The sequence below is a fragment of the Rhinoderma darwinii genome, chromosome 12 (genome assembly GCF_050947455.1).
Source record: "Rhinoderma darwinii isolate aRhiDar2 chromosome 12, aRhiDar2.hap1, whole genome shotgun sequence".
Classification (NCBI taxonomy): domain Eukaryota; kingdom Metazoa; phylum Chordata; class Amphibia; order Anura; family Rhinodermatidae; genus Rhinoderma; species Rhinoderma darwinii.
In genome coordinates this window covers 60493203-60515562 of record NC_134698.1, presented here as the reverse complement: position 1 = coordinate 60515562, position 22360 = coordinate 60493203, and the positions used below count along the sequence as shown (strand labels likewise).

General features: G+C 39.1%; 1 protein-coding gene across 1 annotated transcript in view; it reads right to left on the bottom strand.

Moving 5' to 3' along the window:
• STARD9 (StAR related lipid transfer domain containing 9) overlaps positions 1-22360 on the bottom strand; it is a 174760-nt gene that overhangs the window by 44234 nt on the left and 108166 nt on the right. Inside the window, exons 13-18 of the mRNA XM_075844676.1 lie at positions 16374-16471; positions 10984-11061; positions 10769-10843; positions 8332-8511; positions 5490-5529; positions 3419-3556 (exon numbers count right to left, since the gene is read on the bottom strand). Of these exons, the coding sequence (XP_075700791.1) occupies positions 3419-3556; positions 5490-5529; positions 8332-8511; positions 10769-10843; positions 10984-11061; positions 16374-16471 (609 nt within the window). The remainder of the gene's footprint in view (positions 1-3418; positions 3557-5489; positions 5530-8331; positions 8512-10768; positions 10844-10983; positions 11062-16373; positions 16472-22360) is intronic.

Sequence of the window (22360 nt, the reverse complement as noted above, 5' to 3'; positions counted from 1 at the left end):
TCTACGTGGATTTGTCTGGTTTTACTGTACTGTGCATGTAATCACTACCCAATACTCCCTTTTCTTTCTCTTCTTTTTTATTACATATACATATGTATATTGACATTCTGAACGGAACCTTGAGTTACAAACTGTAGTCTCGTCTAAAACTGCATTCATCATTCTGCTGGTTGTCATTGGAAACCGTCAACAAACTTGTAGTCAATTTAGCTACAATACAAAATTCTCCAAAATAAAGAATTACCAGAGAAAGCTTTTTGCAGAGACTGAACAAGCAGAGAACGCTGGGAGATTTCAGTCCCAAAAAGTGCAGAATTTGGAAAATAGCTCTGAACTATAACACAGGCTTGTTCTCACGATTAGTACAGGATAAGGCTTCGTTCACATCTGCACTATGGCTCCGTTCCGTCTGAGCTGGATGGAGCCCTGACAGACACAAACGGAAACCATAGGTTTCCTTTTCCATCACCATTGATTTCAATGGTGACGGATCCGGCCCCAATGGTTTCCTTTTGTCTCAGTTGTGCAAGGGTTCGACTATGCTATTGATTCTGTCAAAACGACGGAACCCTTGCACAACGGAGACAAATGGAAACCATTGGCACCGGATCCGTCACCATTGAAATCAATGGTGATGAAAACGTAAACCTTTGGTTTCCGTTTGTGTCAGTCAGGGTCCCATTCCGACGGAAAGCTTAGACGGAACGTCAGAACAGGACTCTGGCGCAGATGTGAACGAAGCCTTAAAGAGGCTCTGTCACCACATTATAAGTGGCCTATCTTGTACATGATGTGATCGGCGCTGTAATGTAGATTACAGCAGTGTTTTTTTATTTAGAAAAACGATCATTTTTGACGGAGTTATGACCTATAGTAGCTTTATGCTAATGAGTTTCTGAATGGACAACTGGGCATGTTTTACTTTTTGGCCAAGTGGGTGTTGTACAGAGGAGTGTATGACGCTGACCAATCAGTGACCAATCAGCGTCATACACTTCTCCCCATTGATTTACACAGCACATAGCGATATAGCTATATCGCTATGTGCAGCCACATAAACACACTATAACGTTACTGCAGTGTCCTGACAATGAATAGGCATCACCTCCAGCCAGGACGGGATGTGTATTCAGAATCCTGACCACTTCTCTTCACTTCTCTGTGATTTACAGCATAGCAGGCGTAGTCTCGCGAGATTACGCTGTAAGCTGTCATTTACAGCGAGATCTCCCTGTGCTGTGCTGTAGTCTCACACAGACGCTACAGAAGTGGTCAGGATTCTGAATACACATCACGTCCTGGCTGGAGGCAATGTATATTCATTGTCAGGACACTGCAGTAATGTTAGTGTGTGAGTATGTGGCTGCACATAGCGATATAGCTATATCGCTAGTGCTGTGTAAATGAATGGAGAGAAGTGTATGACGCTGATTGGTCACCGTCATACACTTCTCTCCACAACGCCCACTTGGTCAAAAAATAAAACATGCCCAGTTTTCCATTAAAGAAACTCATTAGCATAAAGCTAAAATAGGTCATAACTCCGTCAAAAAATGATAGTTTTTCTAAATAAAAAACACTGCTGTAATCTACATTACAGCTCCGATCATATTATGTACAAGATAGGGCACTTATAATGTGGTGACAGAGTCTCTTTAAGCCCACATGATAATTAGTTTACTGTGAATATGTTCTGCTTCCTTGGCGAAAGCATTTTCACTTGGCAGCACTGAGGCTGGAAGTAATTCCTGGTGTGAACACTAAACTGGGGTTAATAAAAGATGTATGTAAAAATGACTGCTGTGATGTTTGTCTTCTGACAAATTGTAGGGGAGGCTGCAGAGTGAGACTGGGAGGACGGACGATATCTGAACAAGCCATATGAAGAGAGTATTTTTCTTTTCAGTTCTACAATTTTTTTATTTCCTTAATGATATGCAACATAGAATAGTGGCAACATAAGTGACTGGCTCTGTTCACATCTCGTTTCTTCCCTACCCTTTGGGCGTATACATAGGTAAATGCTCCCCTAGATTACGCCCATTTACTTGCATTGTGTTGTGTTTTTGTGGAAGCCTTCTGTAAAGAAAAGCTCAGTCTACGTGTATCTATACAGTATAAAAAAGAGAAAGTATGCAGACGCATACTGCCCGAACATATGCCAAAAGGTCACTTTTCGTAAATGTTGAAACCATTATACTATATCGACATGTTAGGCATATACATTGAGAGCATTTCCCAAAATATACACCAAACCTAGTAAAATGAAACAGAAAAAAAATGAGTGATTTAAAATCTGAAATAACAATGTAACACTCAAGTTACTTCATTGGTCATATCAGTATCTCCAATTATAACAATGTAAGCCTAAAATCAAAAGTGGCGTAATTTTAGCCAGTGTACAGTAAAGCTCAAAAATTTTCTTGACATGTTGTCACACATTTATGACTGCACGTGTCTTTTTTGATAAATCTTTCCACAGAGGCTCAAATGACGGCACGGTCTCTACGCCAGGGTCTGAGAGGTGTAGAGTTACAACTCTTTTTTAAAAAGTCTAATTTCATAAATGTGTCTGAATCATGACCAAACAGTAAGCCATGCCCAATTTTCTTGTGACTTTCCAAATCTGGCGAGCTAGTCAAAAGTCGTGATTTGGGATCACTGCATGATAAATGTGGGCCACTACTTTGGATTAAAATACACCAAAAAGGGGCAAATACATTTATAAATTTGGGCCATAGTTTCCAGTACAGAACTGTAACACAAGCACCAATAGTAAAGGGGTTTTCTAGTGAGTAGAAATGTATGGCCTATGCTCACAATAGGCCATCAATATCTGATCAATGAGGATCCGAATCTCGACACCCCTCACCAATTAGCTCCTTTGAAGGTGTCTTGGTGCTCATGCGAGCGCTGCTTCCCCTTCATTCCCTTTACAGCTCAATACTGTGAAAGGCCGATAAACTTGTAGCGGTGGTTCACAGTATTACATTCTTCTCCGAGTTTCAAACTGTATTATCAAGGGAAATGTATTTATTTGTGTTGCTTATATAGCGCCTGATTTCTGCCTTGCTGTACAGAACTTGTCACCACTCACTGCCCCCCAGTGGGGCTCACAATCTCAATTCCCTATCTGTATGTTTTTGAAGCACAGAGATGATGGCGCTCTTTTTCAGCCAGCAGCAGTCTTGTGGAATGTGCAGAGCTGGTAGTGGAGTGATATGGGGAAGGCCTGGGACATGAAGAACCTAGAACGGAAAATAAACCACCACCAATTTCCACAGTGCTTAACACTGTGACCCAAATAATTTTAATTGGAGTTCTTGTTTAAATGAAAATGCAAATATAGAAACTATGTATACCATGTAGTGGTCAGAATTTGGCATATTATGAATTAATGGACTCACGATAGACTCACCTTGAGACAAACGAAAGACGTCTTTGACTTCCTGCCCGTTGACTGTGCACAGTGCTTCAAGGAATGGCCTCAGTTCCACTACTCCCAGCTTGTTCTCAATTACACAGTGCTCCTGCTGAATGTTCTCACCCTGTAACACTGACGTAATCAAGGCACAATGAGATGGGACAAGATCAAAGTTTTGTGTTTTTCAAATAAAGTAATGAAATATGTATATATGCATTCTATATAATGTATGTTTAGTGCTGCGTAGTGTGATAATGATTATATAGAGTAAATAGATTTGTCCAGTTTTACAATCACAATTTCTGTTCTTTTCCAGAAATAAAGCGTTATTTAAGAACTTTAGGCCCAGAGACATCATGAATGGTCTGTCTTGCAATGTGTGCATATGCATCCTTTCTTAGTATACAGACAAGAAAACCACAAATCTCTTAAGGGGAATCTACCACCAATCTTAGGGGATCAGATAAAGAAGCCAGCGCGCCCTGAAAGTTAACAGAGCGTGACCTTACAAACTTAAGTGCTATGGATGTGGCCACATGGTCGCACTTGGCCATTGAGCTTAGAGATATGCTCCATTAAAGGGATTGTCTCAGAACGTGATCGTTGAGGGTCTGGCGCTTCGAACCACGGCAATCTGCTATTATTTCCGAGGGTAGTCACTTCTGTGATACATGACAAGGTTAATTTAGTATGGCTGCCCACGTGATGCATGGGTGTGCTGAATGGCTTCTGGCTGATGAAAGAAGGGGTCTTCTATAATATTCATATGCCCTAAGGCTGGGTTCACACGAGCATGTTACGTCCGTAAAGGACGGAACGTATTTTGGCCGCAAGTCCCGGACCGAACACACTGCAGGGAGCCGGGCTCCTAGCATCATAGTTATGTACGATGCTAGGGGTCCCTGCCTCGCTGCAGGACAACGGTCCCGTACTGTACTGCAGTGTGTTCGGTCCGGGACTTGCGGCCGAAATACGTTCCGTCCTTTACGGACGTAACATGCTCGTGTGAACCCAGCCTAATAGAGCATATGGACGTTGTTGTGAAACTACACTTTTAACATGCACAGCATGGATTTTAGAGATGCACGGAATCTCAGCATTTTTAGTAACTATACACGAATATCTAAAGAAAGAAATGGATCTTATTTTCACTGTTCAAAACGGAGCCAATCCTAAATCTTCATTAAACACTCTTAAACCTAGGTTCACCATTTTTGAGTTTATAAATAGGTATAAATGTTATATAACCTTGCAAATACATTGCATTACTTATCCAAGAGAACTTCATTCACAACTCTTCAGGCTTCTGAGCTAAAAAAAAAAAACTCCCAGTATTCCCTGCTGGATCAATGTCTGCACAGAGATTTTATTGTGATTTGTATTTTTATCAATGTATTTGCAAATGTTGCTCAACATTATATAAATGCTATCTATATATAAAATGTAAAATAGTGCTGAAACGACACTTTACTAATGAATTAAATCTCAAAGTAAAGATAGGGTACCGGGAATCATTGGATGAGTTGCATTTGAGGTTTCATGACACAGCATAAAATGCAGAATCACGATACAGGGGCCAAATGATTACTCATGAAGGCCCGCTAAATACTACTTCTGGTATTATAGGGAACAATCACTGTGTTTACAAATCAGAAAGACCTAAAGAAGTGATCAACACATTTACAAATTAGCCAATAATCCAATTCCATGACAGTATCATTAATTGAATGATTTAAATGACAAAACGATACCAAAAATGATGGTGACTGTGGTATATGTACACAATATGTATCTCAACTCATCGGAAACTCCAATCATTCCCAAAATGATTTGCATAACACATCTATTTCCGTTATCTATTAAGCATCCATATTAAAAAATAATTTAATGTAATCCTAAAATATATTTATAGAAGGATCATGCTTGCTTTTAAATGAAAAAAATCCCTACCTTATTTAGTGTATTATTCCCCTTTAAGTATAACATATTGATATTGGGTAAGTCGTATCCAGAAACACTGATATTTTTGTTACATTCTGGTAAACCGCTTTTTACTTCCCCTTACCTATGTCTTGATCGTCACTCCCAATGTTTGTTGTTCCTTCCTAGATAATCGCAGAGAAAAATAGAAAAATCAAGGCCATCAATGAAGATGAGGAAAAGGGATTCGCTGACAAATTTGCACCTCAAACTGCAGACACCTCACTAAGAACAGCACGGCAGAGCTACAGAAGAGTCTTTGTCTGAGCACACACAATGTGGAACACAAGGCAATCCATTTTACCTTCTTGGGAATGGGCCGACCTCAGAGTCTAATGAATGCTAAGCAGAAATGACAAGAAAAGCTTCATCTACGAGCCAAGCGAAGAGGAAATGCAGAGAGAGAGGGGAAGAGAGAGAGGAGGAGAGGGAGAGGGGGGGGGGGGGGGGGTTAGTATACATAATCAGTTTTCTAGAGAGGCTTTTACCATTACATGATGGTACCAAGAGAATTAGCTGCAATGACGTGAGGGATATTAGATCTATTCATAGGAAACATTTATACATGACATGTACTTTTTACATGTTCTTCTATGTATTTAACATGTAATATGTAATAAACATGCAAGTATGTATACATACATTTCACATACACATACTGTACCAGACAAACAGAGGAGGCAGTAAAATCAGAGCACTTCTCTGTAAGAATGTCTGAATTACATTAGCATTGCTATAAATACGTATATTTTTGTCAATGTTTCTAAATTATCTCATCATTAATAAACCAGAATAATTTTCTTTGAACAAGACATGTACCTGCATGCTACAGTGTGGATTTAGGTTTGCTGAACCAACACGTTGATATGAGGGAACTGTATGAATAAAATTTCCCTAATAAATAAATGCAATTGAAATGTCAGTGTCTGGACAGAGCGACTATTCTTATATTCAGTATGGAAGTCTCGCTGCAGGGCTCCCATTAGGAATATGACAGCAGGAATATACAGTACTGAATACAGGAGATTCTAAGACCGTGCATGGCTCTGCCTACATTCAGTTTATGCATGGACCCTGTGTGATTCGGCTGTAATATCTATACATAGAACACCCTCTGACTAAAGGGGTTCCCCCAGAGATAATGATATGTCATCAATGTCTGATTGTGGTGGTCTGACTCCAGTGACCCCTACACCAGGTCCATTATCTTTAGGTTATTAAATAAATAAATGTTTCTGTGCTTTGCCCTTTTTACCAACTTACAATGTAATTGACAACATTATTTCATTATTAGGCCCTGTTCCCACGGAGTATTTTGCAGGTAGAAAAAATCTGCCTCAAAATCCCTTTAGGAATTTTGAGGCAGATTTTGACCTGACTGCACTTTTTTGCCTCGGTTTTCGTGGCTTTTTCACTGCCTTTTTTCAGCCGCGGCCATTGAGCGCCGTGGGCAAAAAAACGCTTTCTCTGCCTCCCATTGATTTCAATGGGAGGCCAGAGACCGAACCGCATGAAGAAAAACCCCTCCGCCTCCTGAAATCAATGGGGGGCGGCTTCAGAAGTTTTTTGGTTCTGATTCTGACGCGGTTCCAGCGTCAAAATCAGCACCTAAAAAACTCAGTGAGAACAGGGCCTTAGAATTATATCTGCTATACTGTCACATCCACAGTATATTTATGAATTTCTATTCTCACGCTGTGAACTTGTATAAAATTGGAGAACATGATTACTGTGCAATGTTCTTGCTTTACAGTGAAATGTTCCTTTTGTCTATGCTGTAATGGACTCTTATTCTTTTATTTGATGACTTCAAGGTGACATCCAACTTCTTCACATACTCCTAAAGCCTGTGCCACCTTCTGCCATAACATTAAAGAAGTATTACAGCCTCCAGCATTTCTCACCTATAAACTGGATAGGTGATAAATGCTAGATCGGTGAAGGTCCAACCGCAGGGACCCCCACTGATCACTAGAATGGTGGAATCCGAAGTTTGAATGAAGCTGAGGCCGGGCATGCGCGGTACCACTCCATTCAAAATCTATGGGGTTAACGGAGTCAGCCGAGCAATCTAGCATTCATCGCCTATCCAGTGGATAAGTAAAAAATGCTGGAGGCTGGAATACCCCTTTAACTAAACAACTTGATTGCCTCTGACATCAGGGCTGGATTTTCCAAGAGGCTTGTGCCGATGGCTGTGTGTGTACACGTTCAGGATTTTCAATAGACAAATCCGATGTTGATTTCTCAAAGAATCCGCAGCAGACAATCAGAATTTTGCGCTGGATGTGGCAGCAGATATGCACGTTGATTAGCTGTACTGTAATTTAATAGGGCTAGTCCGTGGATTTTCCTTGTGGAATCCGTGCAAATAATAAGCATGCTGGAGATTTTAAATCCGCAGCACAGTCATTATTCCGCACAGATTTTTCCCCTCTGGATGTCAGTGGGGTATAAATACCCCATTCAGTTGCATTGGATGAGGATTGTCAGTAGTTTTGTTCAGAATTTAGGTAAGTATCCACGTCTAAATCCTCATAAAATCCTGAACGTATGAACAATGCCTATGGGTCACCCTTTGGAAAAGGCTCGTTAGTTCTCAGGTTTAGTGCCGGATTATAGTTCATAGAGTAGGAGTTTGTGTTGTACTCTCCATTCAATAGTTGTATTGCACTCAAACCCCACTGGTAAAGTTTAGGTATTCATGGAGTGCTGATTCTGTCTCTATTACATTTACGCTGGCTGATCGCAATATTACTAGAGAAAGAAAAGTTCTATTTTGTGCAAAAAGCTCCATACTTGCTGAAATACTACTTTACAGTACTTAATCAAATCACAGCGAATTAGAGTGTCCAAAAAGTGTGGCAAGGATTGTACATATGTAAATATAATAAAGTATAAAGAGGAATGTAAACCATACCACACACCCTAAGATAGTAAATCACCACTCCAGTGCTGAGAATATCATCATCCATTGCAATGAGATGCGGAAGACAAGAGTCTATGGTTACCCTGGCTTTCCCCTCGTTAATATCCACATTGTACTGTTCCATAAAGTCCGCTTTATCTGTCCACTTATCTGTCCAGTCTTTGGTAAGCTGCTCAATCTGTAATTACATTAAAAATCACATTACAACACCTGATTTCCAAAATGCATCAATTGTGTAGGTTGGAAGAATTAGCAGCATGGGAAAATAAAAATAGACAGCTATTTTTGCAGGTTTGGCAGCCTTGGTTGAACTATAGGAACGGGTCTCAAGTCTTAGTTCCCGATACCTAGGGATGATATATACACTAGAGTAGGTTATGTTTGAGACTTGTTATTTGTGAATACTGGTGTTACATATGTGTACTGCTCTGGACATGTAATGATCTTTGCATGATTTAAAAGCTTTTCATCCATTTCACGACCATGATAATTGTCATTGTTGTTTTCTGTTTTGGTTATCTCTAGATATAGCTCACATGACATGCTTTATGTATGTACATTTACAGGACTACAGAATGTATTTTATGTGTCATATTTACTTGATAATATGTTGGCGTAGGGTAATTTCATTTGCTGATATGTGATGGGAGGTTATTGCTCTCTAGCTTAATGCCTACAGTCATGTATATCTTGCACTGTCACTTGTTATTTACAAATGTCATTGACATTGATTTTCTGTTATTCTGTACAGAAATTTGTATGTTCAAAGCTTTTGAATAAATAAAAAGAGTTTATACAAAAAAAAAAAAAATCACATTACAGCTGCATAAGATCCGTGCAAAAAAAAGAACTTGGGTGTATGCCTTTATAGTGACTACAGTGGCCTGACTGGAACATTATTCTGTAATTTAAAGGAGTTGTCTGGATAGGAAAACCGTTTTAAATGCCCTATTGGACAATTCTCAATACACAGACAGCCTATTTATAGAATGCTTAATTTTCCCTCTGGTGGTGCTATAGGAAAATTGAAGGTTTTTCATTAAATATTGGCATTATTTTTCCCAGCAAAGAACTGTATTTCACTTGCACACTAAATATGCCATTTGATTCATATGTAAGCATCGTATCCGGTGTACATATTATATTATAACATTAAACAGTTATGGTATACATTTGGATGCCTTAAAAAAAACAAAAAACATAAATTACTATTAGACCTATCAATTTGTTTTGACTTCCTGCTAATAAAGCAGATCTTGCCATTCCCTTTAGCACAACTATAATATAACCTGCCTATGTGCTTGCTCCAACGCCAACATTATTTTCAGTTATTATATAAGAACAGTCTTCCATCTAGTGGTCAAATTGTATAAGACACCAGACAATCCAACATTTGCAGGGATATGATTCATTTTTGTACTTAAACGGGTTTCCCCGTCTCATAAAGTGATGGCATATAGTTAAATGAAAAATATTTCCCCAATCATTATCCGCTGTTATGACTCAGGTCTCATCCATGATGGTTTATAGAAAGATTCATGCTATGAGAACAGATGCCATGAATTCATTCCTTCCTACCTGGCAGCCTTGGATTACCTATTTGAATGCTCCTGGACTTCAATATGTGCTACTCACCTGAAATGTATATATATCCTGCTAAATTTATTTAGCTTGATTCCTGAACTAGTCATTATCCTAAAGACTGCAGTCCCTTTTTATATGTATTGCTATTGACCAATTTGACAATTATTGTACACTGGAGGAGCCCCCTGTCTGGAATATTAGAGACTTTATTGATTGTTATTTCTGTACCCTCCTCCTTCGTAAAATACTAAAAAAAAAAACGGTGTCATTTATTTCATTGTAAGAAGAGAAATGAAGATAACTTGTTATGATGTTTTTCAATTATATGAACGGATAGTTATGAAGACTGACTCACTTAGAAGTGTCTCCCTTATGTAGGTGTAATACAGTAAAATAGTTTTAATCCGGCATCAAGTAATACAAAAGGGTCTGATAATCCAGCACGCAACTGTAACATAATGCGAAATATCACAAAACCAGAAGCATGACACAGAGCTGAGATAACCAATTTGGACAGGCTTTCTAACGATTGCCTACCTTTTATATAATATTTTTTTCTGTCCGATAATCCAGAATGTTTGATAATCTGACACCTGTCAGATCCTATTGATGCTAGAGTTAACAGAATTTTATTGTAGAATTCTTAAAATAAATATGTGACATGTCCTCAATATTAAAGGCATTATACGGAAATAATGAACTAGAAAGTGAGCTGCACTTGATTAGCAACCAGTAATTGACTACTTCAGAAGTAATTATTTATGATTTCAATGCAAACCATTAATTAAACAAACTAAAAATCCTAGGCATGAATTACATCACTAACTACATACGATTGATTACTCACTCACCTTTAGTTCATTCTGTAGCACCAGTTCTGTTAGGTTTCCATCTCGTTCTTCACTGAAAGAAGGGCTCATAGTTCTCTGCATATGTAAAGTTTGAAAACACATCTTACAAATATATATAACAAAGGGAGCAGATAGAAAAATGTGCACGTTAGAGAACACATTCACCACGGAGAGCTCACATCCAAACAAACACCAGATAAATGAGATGACTGTACCACTTCAAAGTTTCTCAACATGGTCTTTAATCTGTTAATTTCTTCTCTGAGCTCTCTGATGAGTTTTACATTAGCATCCTGAAAAATACATTTGAGAAGAATGTGATGTAATATAAGTAGGATTTCTAAGCAAATAGTTAAAAAAAACAAAGGAATAAACATTCAAATGTATCATATGTAGATTGTACAGAATTTAACAAACCATAATCGATTTGTAATAAAAATATAAAATTATACATGCATATTATTGTCTGAAAATAAACATAATGGTATAAAATAAAATTTCTTTTCAGTGGGATACTGGCAGAAAACTATAGCACGGACAACCCAAAAAATCTTTGTATTCCTTACATTGCCCGATAGAAGACCATGCACCATGTTGTAAGAGTTCATATTTTAAACAGGTGTTCAATTTTGGAAAACCTTAAATATCATATTCAGACTGGTGACCCTAAAGTGCCTAAATCCCAGGGAATGAGGCAACGGAGAAGTGACACATTACTGACCCTTTCACATAATCTAGGGAATGAATATGTTGTTCCTCAGCCCTGCGTGTCCTCCTACAGGGCCCGACAGCTCGTTGATCGGTGCTCGTTTGCTCCTTTCACAAGGAGCTATGTATGGGGACGAGCGCTCGTTACTACAATCACTCGTCCCCATACATTTCTTTTTTTTTTCAACATTACATTTTTATTGAGTTTTAGAAAATACAGAAGTAAAGAAATAAGGCAAGAAATCACAATGTGAAACAGATATGCAGTAAGAATTACTTAGACAGGATGTAATCAAGGTACAGAAAGGAAGTATCCGTCAAAGTAAAGCATAAATATAGACAAGGCAAACATGTCTCACATTCTACACATTAAAATGAAGATGAAAAATATAAACATAAAAATTAAAGTGTGGCTAAATGTTTGACAAACTTCTGACATGTCATAGTGAACCCCACCAATCGCTAGTACGAAGCAGCTGAAGTGCTCGTGTGAACGCTCAGCCGCTTCGTGTCTGTTCGGCTTTTTCGGAAATAAATGTATCGGTGTACGGACTCCATAGAAAGTCTATGAGCCCGTACTCCGGTACATCGGCTTTCCGGAAAAAGCCGAACAGACACGAGGCGACTGAGCGCTTCAGCTGCTTCATTCTAGCGATTGGTGGGGGTCTCAGTGCTCGGACCCCCACCAATCCAAACTTCTGACATGTCACTAGGACATCAGACGTTTGTCAAACGTTTAGCTGCACTTTAACCCCTTAATGACCGGGCATGTTTGTACCTTAATGACCAAGCCAGATTTGTCAAATCTGGTATGTCTGACTTTATCAGAGAATAACTCTGTGAAAGTTTTGAATATCCAAGTAATTCTGACATTGTTTTTTCGTCACATGTTGTACTTTATTTTAGTGGTAAAAGTAGACTGATACGATTTGCGGAAATTAATTAAAAAATAGAAAAATGGAAGAAATTTTGTAAAAATTACCATTTTCCCCTATTTTTAACTGCAATATGTCACATATGTACACACATACTGCACAATTTTTTTAATTAAATATATATTTCTATCTCTTTACTCTATTTTGGCAGCACTTTTGAAAAAATAAAATACATTTTCAGCAATTTAGAGGACTTACAAATTGAATAATAATTTTATAAATTTTGAAGTACATTTTGTTTTCCTGCACCAAGCCAGGTTTTCAGATGCTCCTAGGTCTCAGAGTGATGGAAACCCCCACAAATGACCCCATTTATAAAACTAGACCCCTTAAGGTATTTACCTAAGGGTATAGTAAGTATTTTGACTCCAAAGTTTTTTGCTAAATTTAATACATAGCAGGTGAAAAAAAAATAATTCTCTTTTTTTCATAAAAGTATCAGTTTGAAGACCAATTTCTTTGTAAAGCGACCATGAGAATGAAGAAACACACCACAAAATCTATCACCCTGTTTCTCCTGTTTTCAAAAATACCAACATTGTGGCCCTAATGCGCTGCCTGGACACACGGCAGGACCCAAAAGGAAGGGAGCACCCGGAGGCTTTCAGGACTCATATTTTGCTTGAAAATGTTTTAGGCCCCACTGTACATTTGGAGAGGTTTTGAGCTGACAGAACGATAGAAACTCCCAATAAACGACCCCATTTAGAAAACTAGACCCCATAACGTAATTATTTAGGTGTATAGTAAGTGTTTTGACCCCACAGTTCTTGGCTAAATTTAATGCATATCAGGTGGGAAAAAAAAAACAAAACACTTTTTTCATAAAAGTATCACTTTGAAGACCGATTTCTTTGTAAAGCGAACATGAAAATGAAGAAACACACCCCAAAATCTATCACCCTCTTTCTCCTGTTTGCAAAAATACCCACATTGTGGCCCTAATGCGCTGCCTGGACACACGGCAGGACCCAAAAGTAAGGGAACACCCGGAGGCTTTCAGGACTCATATTTTGCTTGAAAATGTTTTAGGCCCCACTGTACATTTGGAGAGGCTTTGAGCTGTCAGAACGATAGAAACTCCCCATAAACGACCCCATTTAGAAAACTAGACCCCTTAAGGTATTTTGACCACACAGGTTTTTCGCTAAATATATTGGAATTAGTCTGTAAAAATTAAAATGTACTTTTTTTCTGAAACAACATAGAAATTTTTATTATTTACAAGGAATAACGAAGAAAATGCACCCCAACATTTGTAAAGCAATGTCTCCCGATTACGACAATACCCCATATGTGGTAATAAACTGCTGTTTGGACCCACAGCAGGGCTCAGAAGGGAAGGAGCGCCATTTGGATTTATGATTTTGCTGGAATGGTTTTCGGTGCCATGTCGCATTTGCAATGCACTGGAGGGACCAAAACAGTGGAAACCCCCCAAAAGTGACCCCATTTTGGAAAAACCTTCAAGGAATTTTTCTAGGGGTATAGTGAGCATTTACACCCCACGGGTCTTTTGCAGAGTTTATTGGAATTAGGGCGCGAAAATTAATATCAATATTTTTTTCCACTAAAATGTTGCATTTTCTCATTTTCACAAGGGATAAAGGAGGAAAAAAACAACTATTTTTTATAAAGCAATTTCTCCCGAGTACAGAAATACCCCACATGTCGTCATACGTTTTTTCATTAGAAATGAATTAACCCTTTCAGGACTGATCCATTTTTTGCCTTCTTATTTTAGATTTTCACTCCCCGCTTTCCAAGAGCCATAACTTCTTTATTTTTCCATCAATAGAGCTGCGTGATGGCTTATTTGTTGCGGGACAATCTGTCGTTTTCATTGGTACCATTTTGGGGTACATGCGATTTTTTTTGATCACTTTTTATTCAATTTTTTTGCAATCCTGAGCAAAAAACAGGAATTCTGACACCGTTTTTTTAGGTTTTCTTTTTGCGGCGCTCACCGTATGCTATAAATGACATTTTTACTTTATTCTGCGGGTTGGTACGATTACGGCGATACCATATGTATATAGGTTTGGTCCTTTTTTTTAGCGTTTGCACAATAAAATTACTTATTTATAAAAAAAAAAAATTCTGTGTCGCCATATTCTGAGAGCCGTAATTTTTTAATTTTTTAGTCAAAAAAGCTGTGTAAGGGCTTGTTTTTTGTGGGACGGATAGAAGTTTTTATTGGTACTATTTTCGGGTACATGCGACTTTTTGATCACTTTTTATTCTTTATTTAGGGAGCGGTGGTGACCAAAAAAATTGCGATTCTGTCGTAGTTTTTTATTGATTTTTTTTGGGGTGTTCATCGTGCGGGAAAAATAACATTACAGTTTTATAGTTGGGGTCGTTACGAACGCGGTGATACCAAATATGTGTACTTTTTTAACGTGTTCATTTTTTTTCTATAATAAAAGTCTTATTATAGGAAAAAAAGCATTTTGTGTTTATAGAACTTATAACTTTTATTTTTACACTTTTTTTAAAACATTTTTATTACTTTTTTTTACCTTTTTAACTTGTCCCACTAGGGGACACTTAGACTTGCAGCTTTGATCGCTGCTAGAGTACATTACACTACACACGTAGTGTAATGTACACTAACTGTCATTGTGACGTGACTGTCACACTGACAGGAAGCAGAGGAGGAACGGCCGGAGGCTGTTCCTCCGAGGATTCCGTACATGGCAACCCGGAGGTCATTATCTGACCTCCGATTGCCGTGACAAGCATCAGTAGCCCCCACGATCACTTCGTGGGGGCTGCTGATGTGCTTCAAACCACTTAAATGCGGCGAAGGCAATCAGTCGCCGCACTTAAGGGGTTAACTGCCGAAATCAGCGGCGATGGTCCGCTGTCCGGCGAGACTGATGTCAGCGCGGGTCTGTCACTCTGTGTTTACACAGAGTGACAGTTTGAAATGCGGACGAAAATGAACGTCATGGTGCGGGAACTAGCAGCCGACCATGACGTTCATTTTCGTCCTTGGTCGTTAAGGGGTTAAATTCAAACAAACATTGTCTATCCAAAACATAGCAGAAACAGAGATCTGCATAAGCCATAAAGGAGAGAGACAGTGGCAGGGACCAAGCAAGTAGTCCCCATTTCTATAATGTCGGCAACACATGTCCCACATGAACACTTTGCCCAATAGCTGGCCCGTGTAAAAGGGCCTTAAGAATCCAATAAGCATGGGCCCTGAGGGTAGATTAGGAAAACCATGGCAAAGAGGCCTCCAAAGCCTTGCATGCATTATTTTTCTAAAGACCCTTGTTACTATCAGAAGCTTATGATTCCAATAGTTAGGAAATAATGAGTCCACCCTCTTTTGAATGCCTTTTCATAATAGTATTACTTTAAAAGGGGTTTCCCACCATACACATTTACAACATATCTATAGGGTATGCCAGCCATAAATGTCTGATAAATGGGGTTCCCACCTCTGGAACCCCCACCTATGCAAGACCACCTTACCGTTCAATCTAGGTCTAGATGTGACTGATGGTGGCTGCCTCAACCTGGATGAGTAAGGACCAGGGGGGACCCCCAAACATCAGACATTTATGGCATATCATGTAAACCCAATTTGTGTACTAACCAAAGCAACTAACAATTTGAATTGCAAGGTCAAATGTATCGGTTCCGTGGCGTGTATCAAATATAAACCTATATAAAAAGGTTTTCAGATCCTTTTACAAGACTTTCTTTCATACACTACTACATTGTTTCAAAAACAATGGTTTCTTTCCGCAGCCAAAGCTTCTATTCTTATCCAGAATAGTCCAGGTCACAAGGACAAAAGAACTATTTTCTAACATATTTATCCATGGTCAAGAAAAACAATGGCAGAACTGATCTTAACAAACCATAAAATGAAGCAGTAAATAGCAAATCAAAATGAATGTACAGGATTAGATTTGTTTAGAAAAGGAATACTTAGCAATACTTGCCTCATTCACTCTGGGTTTATTGATGATGTTTTTGGCATTTGAAGCATAGCGCAAGGTGTTCATAGTTTCATTGTAACTACTACTTGATGGAGACACAGCTGAAATAACCATAATAATATGTCATGAAATGTAAAATAATGTAATAAACCTGAAATACAGAACGGATGGAAGTCTAGACATGAACTCTGTGAAAGTAACTCTATTTCTATCAACAATACATTTACGTTAAGGCTTCACCTTGTTGGAGCCACTAACTTGCTCTACACGAACACTACATACTATTTCCAATTCATTTGATATGATTTTCTTAGTGCTTATTTTTAGGGTCACACGCTTTAAAAACACGTTATGCTGATCACCGTTTTAGGTTTTGTTGCAGATTTCTCTTCTGATTATTTATTTCTATATATATCCCCCAGAACGCTGCACTTCTATTTTTATATTGTAGTATTTGTTTTCTTTGTTCTGATTATTTGTTTCAGTGCTCTAATAACTATTTGATGTTATTGTCTAGACCCCCTCTAGATCGGGGACTCGATAACAGTCCACAGCTCTCTCAGCAAAAACACGCTGGTTAAAAATCATTAAACAACCGTGCCCATCCCCACCGACATGTTTGACCATTTACCAATGTTTCATCAGGGGACTGGGGTCCCAGACATGTATGTTGCCCACTGTCAAACTTTATGACATCATACGATACACTGTGAAATATGTCGGGGGGGGGGGGGGAAATCGGCATTAATTGTTTCGTTATTTTAACTACTAAGTTATTAGAGCATTGACACAAATAATTAGGACAACGAAAACAAATACTACAATATAACAATACAATTGCAGCATTCTGAAGGATATATAGGAATAAATAATCAGAAGAGAAATCTGCAACAAAGCCAAAACAGTGATCAGCAAAACAGGTGTTTTTAACCCCTTCCCTCTTTAGCCACTTTTGACCTTCCTGACAGAGCCTCATTTTTTAAATCTGACATGTGTCACTTTATGTGGTAATAACTCCGGAATGCTTTCACTTATCCAAGCGATTCTGAGATTGTTTTCTCGTGACACATTTCACTTTAAGTTACTGGCAAAATTTGCTCGATATGTTCAGTATTTAATTGTGAAAAACACCAAAAATTAGCGAAAAACTGCAAAAATTAGCATTTTTCTCAATTTAAATGTATCTGCTTGTAAGACAGGCAGTTATACCACACAAAATTGTTGCTAATTAACATCACCCATATGTCTACTTTAGATTGGCATCGTTTTTTGAACATCCTTTTATTTTTCTATGACATCACAAGGCTTAGAATTTTAGCAGCAATTTCTCACATTTTCAAGAAAATTTCAAAAGGCTATTTTTACAGGGGCCAGTTCAGTTGTGAAGTGGTTTTGAGGGCCTTATATATTAGAAACCCCCAAAAAGTCACCCCATTTTAAAAACTTCACCCCTCAAAGTATTCAAAACAGCATTTAGAAAATGTCTTAACCCTTTACACATTTCACAGGAATTAAAGCAAAGTAGAGGTGAAATTTACAAATTTCATATTTTTTTGCAGAAATAAATTTTTAATACAATTTTTTTTATAACACAGAAGGTTTTACCAGAGAAATGCAACTCAATATTTGTTGCCCAGTTTCTGCATTTTTAGGAAATATCCCACATGTGGCCGTAGCGTGCTACTGGAATGAAGCACCGGCCTCAGAAGCAAAGGAGCACCTAGGGGATTTTGGGGCCTTATTTTTGTTAGAATATATTTTAGGCACCATGTCAGGTTTGAAGGGCTCTTGCAGTGACAAAACAGTAAAAATCCCCCAAAAGTGACACCATCTGGGAAACTACACACCTCAAGGAAATTATCTAGGGGTGTAGTGAGCATTTTGACCGCACAGGTTTTTTACAGAAATTATTGGAAGTAGGCCGTGAAAATTAAAATCAACATTTCTTCAAAGAAAATGTAGGTTTAGCGATTTTTTTTCTCATTTCCACAAGGACTAAAGGAGAAAAAGCACCGCAAAATTTGTAAAGCAATTTCTCCCGAGCAAAACAATACCCAACATGTGGTAATAAATGGATATTTGGACACACGGCAGGGCTTAGAAGGGAAAGAGCGCCATTTGGCTTTTGGAGTTCACATTTAGCAGGAATGGTTTGAGAGGCCATGTCACATTTACAAAGCCCCTGAGGGGACAAAACAGTGGAAACCCCCCACAAGTGACCCCATTTCGGAAACCACACCCATTGAGGAAATTATCTAGGGGTATAGTGAGCGTTTTGACCCCACAGGTTTTTTGCATAAATTATTGGAAGTAGGCTGTGAAAATGATAATCTAAATTTTTTCAAAGAAAATGTAGGTTTAGCTAAGTTTTTCTCATTTCCACAAGGACTGAAGGAGAAAAAACACTGTAAAATTTGTAAAGCAATTTCTCCCGAGTAAAACAATACCCCACATGTGGTAATAAACGGATATTTGGACACACGGCAGGGCTTAGAAGGGATGGAGTGCCATTTGGCTTTTGGAGTCCACATTTAGCAGGAATGGTTTGCGGAGGCCATGTCGCATTTACGAAGCCCCTGAGGGGACAAAACAGTGGAAACCCCCCACAAGTGACCCCATTTTGGAGACTACACCCATTGAGGAAATTATCTAGGGGTATAGTGAGCGATTTGACCCCACAGTTTTTTTGCAGAAATTATTGGAAGTAGGCACTGAAAATAATAATCTACATTTTTTCAAAAAAAATCTAGGTTTAGCTAATTTTTTCTCATTTCCAGAAGGACTGAAGGAGAAAAAGCACCACAAAATTTGTAAAGCAATTTCTCCCGAGTAAAACAATACCCCACATGTGGTAATAACCAGCTGTTTGGACACACGGCAGGGCTTAGAAGGGAAAGAGCACTATTTGGCTTTTTGAGATCACATTTAGCAGGAATGGTTTGCGGAGGCCAGGTCACATTTGCAAAGCCCCTGAGGGGACAAAACAATGAAAACGCCCAAAAAGGCCCCTTCCTTTTAGGAAACTACACCTCTTGAGGAATTCATCTAGGGGTGTAGTGAGCATTTTGACCCCACAGAATTTATTAGAATTTATTAGAATTAGGCAGTGAAAATAAAAACAGTCCTTTTTCTTCAATAAGACGTAGCTTTAGCGCAAATTTTTTCATTTTCTCAACAAATATAGGAAAAAAAGAACCCAACATTTGTAAAGCAATTTCTCCCGAGTACGGCAATACCCCATATGTGGTCATAAACTGCTGTTTGGGCAAACGGCAGGGATCAGAAGGGAAGGACCGCCATTTGGAGTGCAGATGTTGCTGGATTGGTTTCTGGGCACCTGTGGGCCCAAAACAGTGGAAACCCCCCAGAAGTGACCCCATTTTGGAAACTACACCCCTCAATGCATTTACCAAGGGGTGTAGTAAGCATTTTAACCCTGCAGGTGTTTTGTAGAAATTAGTGTTCACTCGATGTTACAGAGTGAAAATGGGATTTTTTTCCATAGATATTCCAATATGTGGTGCCCGGCTTGTGCCACCATAACAAGACAGCTCTCTAATTATTATGCAGTGTTTCCCGGTTTTAGAAACACCCTACATGTGGCCCTAATCTTTTGCCTGGACATATGACAGGGCTCAGGAGTGAAGAGTACCATGCGGAGTGGAGGCCTAATTTGGCGATTTACAAAGTATTGGTTCACAACTGCAGAGGCTCAGATGTAAAATAATAAAAAGAAACCCCTGAGAAGTGACCCCCATTATGGAAACTGCACCCATCAAGGCATTTATTAAGGGGTGTAGTGAGCATTTTCACCCCACAGGTCTGTTCCATAAATGAATGCGCTGCGGATGGTGCAAATTAAAAATTTATATTTTTCCCTAGATATGCCATTCAGTGGCAAATATGTCATGCCAAGCTTATGACGCTGGAGACACACACCCCAAAAATTGTTAAAAGGGTTCTCCCGAGTATGACGATTCCATATATGTTGAAGGAAACTGCTGTTTGGGCACGCTGTAGGGTTCAGAGCCGAGGGAGCACCATTTGGCTTTTGGAGAGCGGATTTTGCTTGGTACTATATTTGTTTGAGTATTGCTGGTGTTTCCATTTATAATGTGGGGGTACATGTAAGCGGGGCAGAGTATATAAGGGGCATAGTCAGGTGGTATAAAAAAAATAATCCATAGATGTGTGTTACGCTGTGAAGCAATCCTTTCCGCACAGGCCAGTGTCGCACTGATAAATGGTGTCATTTCTTATCCCCCTTTTGGTCCACACTCCGCACCTTTTGTAGTTTGGGGAATTTTGCTAGGAAGTGTTGTCCTGGTATAATACGGGCACCGTCGCTTCCAGCGGATATGTTTGGGCTCTCCCCTTCCTGGTTCCCTAATTTTAGGTCCTTGATAAATCGCCTCTTGAAACAGAAGAAATGTTCCCCTCGGGCACAACTGCATATTTTTTTATTTCCTGACTTATTGGAGCCATAACTAATTTTATTTTTCATAGACGTAGCGGTATGAGGGCTGGTTTGTTGCGGGACGAGCTGTAGTTATTATTGGTACCATTTTGGGGTACATGTGACTTTTTGATCACCTTTTATCCTATTTTTTGGGATGCCAAGTAAACAAAAAAACGCAATTCTGGCACAGCTTTTTTCGTTTTTTTTTATACAGCGTTCACCATGCGTTATAAACTACATGTTAACTTTATTCTGCGGGTCAGTACGATTCCGGCGATACCTAATTTATAGCACTTTTTTATGTTTTACAACTTTTTGCACAATAAAATTACTTTTGTAAAAAGAATGTCTTTTTTCTGTCGCCAAGTTGTGAGAACCATAACTTTTTAATTTTTTTGTCGACGGAGGTGTATGAGGGCTTGTTTTTTGCGGGACGAGCTATAGTTTTTATAGGTACCATTTTTGGATACGTGCGACTTTTTGATCACTTTTTATTCTAATATTTGTAGGGCAAAAGTGACCAAAAAACAGAAACTCTGGTAAAGTTTTTTACGTTTTTTTTTACGCTGTTCACCGCGTGCAATAAATAATATAATATTTTGATACCTCAGGTCGTTACGGTCGTGGCGATACCAAATACATATGGTTTATTATTATTTTTCAATAATAAAGGACTTGATAAGAGTAAAAGGGGGATTGTGTTTTATTTGATTACTTGAAACTTTTATTGTTTTCAAACTTTTATTTTTTGCACTTTTTTTTACACTTTTTTATACTTTTTTTTACACTTTTCTTCAAGTCCCACTAGGGGACTTGAAGGTTCAACGGTCAGATTTATTTTTTTCTAATACATTGCACTACCTATGTAGCGCAATGTATTAGATCTGTCAGTCATTCACTGACAGCAAGCCGATTAGGCTTTGCCTCCCGGCGGGGCCTAATCGGCTTCCGTAATGGCAGAGCAGGAGACCATTGTGTCTCCTGTTGCCATAACAGCAGTCGCCAGTCCCGATTGCCTGTCAGGGCTGGCGATCTGCTAGTAACCGCTACGATGCAGCAATCGCTTTCGATTGCTGCATCGAAGGGGTTAATGGCAGGGATCGGAGCTAGCTCCGGTTCCTGCCGTTACAGGTGGATGTCAGCTGTACAGTACAGCTGACTTCCACCGCTGATGACGCCGGATCAGCTCCTGACCCGGCGCCATCTTACCGGCAGCTACGGAAGCCGATCAGGCTCCGCCGCCGGGCGGATCTTGACCGGCTTCGGTGCTAGGCAGACCGGGAGGCCAGTATTAGGCCTCCGGTTGCCATTGCAGCCACCGGAACCCCGGCAATTTCATTGCGTTTGAGCGCTGCACTTAAGGGGTTAATGGCGGGGATCTAAGCTAATTTCGGTCCCCGCCGTTACAGTCGGATGACAGCTGTAAGATAAAGCTGAGATCCGACGATGATGGCACCGACTCAGCTTCTGAGCCGGTGCCAAACATTTGCCGTAAATGTACGGCATTTTGCGGGACGTCAATGCTTTCCAT